The sequence below is a fragment of the Penaeus monodon genome, unplaced genomic scaffold, assembly GCF_015228065.2.
Source record: "Penaeus monodon isolate SGIC_2016 unplaced genomic scaffold, NSTDA_Pmon_1 PmonScaffold_11048, whole genome shotgun sequence".
NCBI classification, from domain to species: domain Eukaryota; kingdom Metazoa; phylum Arthropoda; class Malacostraca; order Decapoda; family Penaeidae; genus Penaeus; species Penaeus monodon.
The window spans coordinates 1-7,500 of NW_023639768.1; the positions used below are offsets into that span (position 1 = coordinate 1).

General features: G+C 40.6%; 1 protein-coding gene across 1 annotated transcript; it reads right to left on the reverse strand.

Moving 5' to 3' along the window:
- Window positions 1-448: 448 nt before the first annotated feature.
- Window positions 449-794, reverse strand: LOC119568835 (the record flags this gene model as incomplete). The annotated part of the gene is given in 1 exon segment (XM_037917266.1): window positions 449-794. A coding segment is annotated over 1 exon segment (295 nt), but the record flags the coding sequence as incomplete, so codon positions are not given.
- Window positions 795-7,500: the final 6,706 nt, after the last annotated feature.

The window sequence follows — 7,500 nt, forward strand, 5'->3', positions numbered from 1 at the left end:
GGGGTAGGAGTGAAAGTCGGGATTACCCCTACTTCAATATGGGAATGATTGGGCAAAGTGCCATGATTTTGGAAAAGTGTGGCTTTTCCAAATTTCATTGTACACTTCTAGCAACTTAATCATGTCATCATGATTAAGATGCTTCATCATCTCATATCGAATCTCATCGGGGCCTGGGGATGTTCCTCTACAGGCTTCTAGGGCTCGGACAAGCTCATCCATTGTAAGATCTTTATTGTAATCAAAGTCATCTCCTGTGGCAAAGTGAATTGGTTGCAGCTCAGCCTCTTCCCTTGGGTGGTCAGAAGGGGGAGGGTAATTAGCTAAAGCTGCTTGTATGAGAGAACTGCCTGGCGAGTGCATTAGCAATGTCTCTAGGCGAGTCTAAATGGTTACCCTCTTCTATGATGTTATTAATTTTGATAGATGTTTTTTTCTTATTGATTTTATTGGTCAAGATTGTCATCAAATGCCCTGTCTGCAGATCTCTTTCTGTTTATACAGCCATCATTCTGAATTTCATCTAATTGGGTCATTTCTGCAATACCTTCATCTACAGTTGTATTTTTTACAGCCAATGATGGTGGACTTGCAAAATTAAGGCTTCTTTTGATGGAAGGAGGAATAGTTGATGCCTCTGCAGCTGCAGCATCTTCATCAAAATTATCAAATTCTCGCATCATCTCCAACTCATCTGCATGGCGTATTTCATATTCATCCTCTGCATTCGGAAACTCGTCCATTCTGAAGATTCAACCGTTGGGAAAAGCACAATAATTGTTGCAGCTACAGAGGTAAACGAGTAAACAATTTTTTTTTTTTTTTTTTTTTTTTTGGATTTCTTGGCTATCAACCAGCGGCATGTGGCCAAGGTTATTAAGCCAATGGATCCTATTTATTCTGTCAATCTATATAAGGTCATAAAGTTTTGTCTCCCTTAGAAAAGTGATTACTTTACTTATCATTTTTTCATCATTTGATAAAAGGTTGGATGTTATAAAAGGTATGTTTTTTATTCTAAGGAAATTGCTGAGTGGTTGTCTATTATTATGGTATTTTGGGCATGATGTCAGGATATGGGCTATGGTAAGGTTGGTGGTGCACTGATGGCATTGTGGAGGAAAGTTTCTTTCAATATAGGGAGTGAGGTGGGTAATTCGGGTGGCATTGTACCTGAGTCGGGCCAAAACCACCTCCTCCCTTCTGTCTTTCCTGGGGGCGGTGTCCCACAGTTCTATTTTGTCTTTGATTTTATTGGTGAGTTGGAGGCTGGTCCACTCACTTTCCCACAGGAATGTTTTTTTGCTTTTATAAGAGACAAAAAAACACCTGAGATCTGTACGGACTATGCTACGGTCCAGATCGCCAGTTGACCCGGCTAATTTGTCAGCCTGTTCATTGCCATGGATACCAGAGGGGCCTGGTACCCATATTAGCTTGATTGATTTATTGGCACCATGTAGCTTACGAATGATATTACCCAGAAGTTCATTTTTGTGGTTTCTAATGATTTAATGGCTTTAAGTGAACTTAAGGAATCAGAAAAAATTACTATTCTATCGTGGGTCATCGTAGTGCAAAAATCAATGGTTTTAAATCAATGGCAAAAAGTTCAGCAAGAAAGATCGATGTATGATTTGGCAGTCTGAACTTTAGTTCACATTCAGTCGACCATACACCCGCACCCACACACTCATCTGTCTTGGAGCCGTCGGTATATATATATAAAAAAAGGGAGATGTTTAATAAGGATCTCTCTGAACCTCTGGCGTACCTCCACCTCCGGCGCCATGGCCTTAGCTGAGGGAAGCCAAGCTTCCATGATGGAAAAATTGGGAGTTTCCCATGGCGCTATATTTGACTAAAACCAGGGTATCGATGGTAGAGAGATCTATACCGATTTTTCTCGACGAGGTCGTGGAGTCTCGTAGAAAAGGGCCTAATGCACTATTGCCATTAGGGTGGCTCGGGACTCGAGCCACCTTTGCGGCATAGCTCAAGGCTAACTGGCCGCGTCTGAGTCGGAGGGGAGGTACTCCTGACTCCACCTCAAGACGCTCGATCCGAGTGCACTTCAGGGCTCCAAGACACACACGCAGACAGGCATTCTGCACAGCAACCAAATCCTATCAAACTTGATCTCGATGCCGAACCATACACGATTGACCCATAATCTACTTTAGACCTAATCAGGGCTTTATATACCATTAGCAAAGACTGTCATCAGCTCCCCATTTACTCCCAGAAATGCATTTTAAAAATTTAGTGCTCTTTGACATTTATTCTTTAACTGACCAATGTGGTCTTTCCAATTTAGCTACTATCAAAATGTAGACCTAAAAATTTAGCAGAATTTTGAATAGGTATGGGTGGTTGTCTAGAGTTAGCCTGATGTTCGGATTTCTCCTAAGTGAAAAAATTACCCCAATACTATTTCGAATGGAAAACTTAAAACCCCACTGGAGGCCCCAGTTATGAACATACCCCAGTGCCAATTGAATACGATTTGCTGAGAATTCTGCATTATTGCTGGAGTGCCATAATGCACAATCATCAGCGTACAGTGAGTATTTAAGATTCCGAGGAGGAGCTGTAAATGTCATTGATCATACATAGAAATATGTTGGTGACAAGACATTTCCTTGGGGGAAACCCCGTTTCCCTGGACAAAAATGTCCGAAAAAGTGACATTGTCGAAAATAATTTGACAGCAAAGTTCTGTCAGAAATGAAATTTTTGAATAAAACAAGGCAAGTTTCCACGAAACCCAAAAAGCATAAAGTTTTCTGAGTAGGCCATATCGCCATGTCATGTCGTAGCTTTTTCTATATCTAAAAATCTGAAATCAAAAAATCTTTTTGGCAATGGCCTCTTGAATAGGGACTGTCCAGCTTTACTAGCTGATCGAGAGTTTGGCGCCCCTTGCGGAAGCCGCACTGCTCGTCAACTAGAAAATTACTGGAATTTAGAAAACCCAATAGCCTACTGTTAACAATTCTTTCCATGACCTTGCATAAGCAACTTGTCACGAAATTTGGGGCGGTAGAGATGGCAGTCTGGGATTCCCCCCTACTTTCAATAGGGGAATGATGTGGGCGAAGTGCCATGATTTTGGAAAAGTGTGGCTTTTCCAAATTTCATTGTACACTTCTAGCAACTTAATCATGTCATCATGTTTAAAGATGCTTCATCATCTCATATCGAATCTCATGGGGGCCTGGGATGTTCCTCTACAGGCTTCTAGGGCTCGGACAAGCTCATCCATTGTAAGATCTTTATTGTAATCAAAGTCATCTCCTGTGGCAAAGTGAATTGGGTTGCAGCTCAGCCTCTTCCTTGGTGGTCAGGAAGGTGGGATGGTAATTAGCTGAGCTGCTTGTATGAGAGAACTGCCTGGCGAGTGCATTAGCAATGTCTCTAGGTGAATCTAAATGATTACCCTCTTCAATGATGTTATTGATTTTGATAGATGTTTTTTTCTTATTGATTTTATTAAATAGTGGACCAAACCTCTGATTTTTTGGGTGTTGCTGTTTATGTAGAGACAAAGCTCCGCCAGGAGTCTCTTTTGCTTGTCTTATTATTCTACGAGCCCTAGCTCTTGCTTGTTTGTAATTGCAAAAAGTTCTCTTATTGAGGGTATTTTTGAAAAGCCTGTAGGCCTTATTGCGTCGGCACAGCGCCCTGCGGCAATCTGGTGCCCACCATGGAACTCTATGCTTAACGCTATCGGTCGAAGTTTTAGGAATGGATAGCAGTGCTGCTTCTATAACGAATTTCGAATATTGTTTACTTTACATCAATGGTTTCTCCAACAAGTTCGAGCTTGACGCTCCTTGTGAAGGCGACCCAGTCTGCTCGTTTTACGTTAAATTTAGGCGCTGAAGGCGTTCTCACTGTGTCGCATGAATATTTAATCAAATAGGAAGATGATCGCTTCCAACGAGTCGTCAATGGTGTGCCAAAAGGCACTTGGCTGCTATTGATGAGAGACCAGTGATAAGTCAATAAAGCTCAAATTACCGTATTATCTTTCCACCCGCGTCGGACTACCATCATTCAGAAGGACTAATCAGACTCATTAAGTAACTTAACTACTTGCTCACCTTACCATCCACCCGCAGGGAACCCCATAACGTATGATGAGCATTAAAATCAGCAAAAATTACTTTTTTTTGTGGCAGACGTTCCTGAAGAGAAAAGAGCTCATCATAGGTATCGCTGCATCAGGTGGACAAAAAAGTGAACATATAGCCAGATACGTGCCATTAATTTTTACTTTGCATGCGACAATTCCAAAGTAGAATCAATAGCCCACTTCTGTAAAAGGGAGGCTTTGGTGGATGTACAGGGCGACCCGCCTCCACCCCTACCTCACGATCTTCCGACATAAATGGTAGTTCCTCAGCGAAACGACCTCGTCAGACACGAGGTGTTAAGTGCGTTTTTTGGAGAACTATAATATCGGGAGCATAGGACGAGGCTAATAATTTAAGGTCATTTACTTTAGATCTAAGACTTCGAACAGTTCCATTGTATAATGGTCGACGCGAAGATTACGTTTTATGGGGTTTGGAAGTGCCTTGTCCACCAGTTTTTTTCTTCTTTTTTTGGGAGGGAGACGCCTCCTCTCCCTCGCTTCCCGGGGACCTCTCTCGGGATAGTTTGGAGACAGAAGCCTCCATGTCCTGCACCTCCTGGTGAGGGAGACGACTGACAGATTGCGATCTGCTTCTCTCACGAGAAACCGATCGCGAGCCAGACGAAGTCCTCACAGGAGTAGCCCGGACGGGAAGGTGCCCCTCCGGACTGTGATTGGGTATCATCCTCCTTATGATGTTTAGACTGGGTTGATGCAGTCATTTGATCAACCAATTTGGTCAGGTGATATACTTTAATATTTAATTCTTTAACGGTCTGTTTAAGTTCAGCAATTTCTTTATCCTTAGCTGCAAGCTGTTGACTGACATTACTTGCACTAGGGGTGGTGTTAGTTACTGCTTCAGCATAGGAAGTATCGGGTTTTTTGTGTCAAAATTTCCACTTTCCTCTAGCTTCAGAATAACTAACTTCATGTTTTTCCATATATGCTAATGTCTCGGTTCCTTCTTCAGGATGCTACACTCAGCAGATCCTGACTGATGGGGACCTCCACAATTAGCACATTTGGAAATCTGGCTAGTACAAGTATGGTGTCATGGGGTTCAGCACATTTACGGCATACAAATTTACTTTAGTCTTTATCAATACATCTTAATGAGGTGTGTCCGAAATTTTTTGGGATCTATTACAATGCATTGGCTTTTGGACATAAGGTCTTACTTGCACACGTTCATACCGACGTTGACATACTCTGGGATTTTGTTTAAGGCAAAGGTCAAAAAACACAGTCCAGTTTTCGTTTGCATATTCCGTCCTTCTTGGTCATACAATGAACGTCCACTACGTCTTGGTCCCTTCATGCTCTCAAGAATTTCACTTTCTTCCATCGTCCCTCAAATCCCTGTGAAAGATTACTCCCTTACAGGGATTTGGGCCAAAAAGGATAGTTTCTTTAACTCGAAGATCATGAAATTTGCGTCAGCTTAAGTAAAACCTTAATCTGGAAGTTGTATTGTACTTTAACAAGGAGGCGTCCCTCTCGCAATTTTTTGACAAAATCAAAATCGCCGTCCACTTGACCATCAAAGGGCCTTTTTGATGATAAAGGGGTTCACGTTCAAAAGCGATTGATTTTCATTCACGCATTTTACATTCGCGAACCCGGGATTCTCGGTGGGGATTTTGAAAAGTGGTCTTCTCGTCTGTCGTTAGTGGGGGGTTTCCCTTGTTCAGGGTCGAGTTTGTCTTAGAGTGGTCATGAGTTTGCCCCTCCTCCTTGAGGAGGAGAAGGGGTAGCCGGGGGATCATCCATCCTGGGCATCGGACCAGGTCCACCCCCTTTGCTTTAAAATCGTTCTCCTGAAGGATTTAAAAACTCTTAACTTTTGGTATCAACCTAACAGCAATGCTAAGAGAGAGTAAATCAGTATTTTTGTCCCCTACCCCCCAGTGGGAAACCTGGTTGCGTTCTCCAGTACCACAGAGAGGATCGAGTTATGTGGAGGACACTCCCTTACCGCCGAACTTGCCTAGTGCGAAGGACGGTAAGTCGGTGCCCCCCCCCCAGGCGAATACGGGAGCCCACAAGGGTACTCCGGTAGGCTCAGGGAAGTCACATGAAGAAGGAAAATTTTAGAATGGAGAAAAAAGTGCGCCCAAAGGACGCCCCAACTACTGGGCCCCCCTACCCAGGGGTCAATGCCCCTAAGGGTACCCTGGTGTAGAAGAGAGCTGCGGGTCTGAGGTGGGGTGCTGACTACTCCTACTGTAGCCTCGTGTCACCTGCAAAAACAAAGCACTGAAGGTGCTGGCAAAGCAAAATAATGTTCTGTAATTACAGGATTTTACTTTAAATTTAAATTTTCGTTAAAAAACTCAGGAACAACAATGTCGAGCGAGACAAGAGGCCCCGGGCTCCAGGGTAACTCTCGTGGCACAAGACTTTGTATTTGTTGCTACTGCGTTTTAGAGAGGTCTGAGCTCAACAAAAGCTTAAACACGAGTGTGAGTAAACAATTCGTTTTTCCCGCCAATATAAGGAAAGGTGAAATCAGGTAAGGGCACAAGATATACTAATTGACTCCTTTGTAGCTAAGCACTAGCAGAGCCATCTATGTGCAGAGACATTTCATAAAAATATAAAAAATGAGCACAGCATTTTCCCCATTTTTTATTAATTTTCCCCGTCGGCATTGGGCTAATATATATATATATATATATATATATATATATATATATATATATATATTATATATATATATATAAATATATATATGTGTGTGTGTGTGTGTTTGTGGTGTGTGTGTGTATGTACATATATATATATATTTTATATATATAATTATATATTATATATATATTTTATATATATATATTATTAATTGTTAGCACACACACACAAAACAAACACACACTATATACATATATTATATACATATTATATATATATATATATATATCTATATTATATTATATTATATTATATTATATATATTTGTGTGTGTGTGTGTGTATCTGTGTGTGTGTGTGCGTGTGTTTGTATGTGTGTGTGTGTTTGTGTACTAATATATATATAATATATATATATATATATATATATATATATATATATATATATATATATTATTTCATATATGTATATATATATATATATGTACACCAGATACACACACAAACACACACACATACACACACACACATATATTTAAAATATATATATATATATATATATATATATATATATATATATTATGTATATATATGTTATATTATATATATATATATATATATATATATATATATATAAATATATATATATATATATACATACACACACACACACACACACACACACAAACACCACACACACCACACACACGCACACACACACACACACCC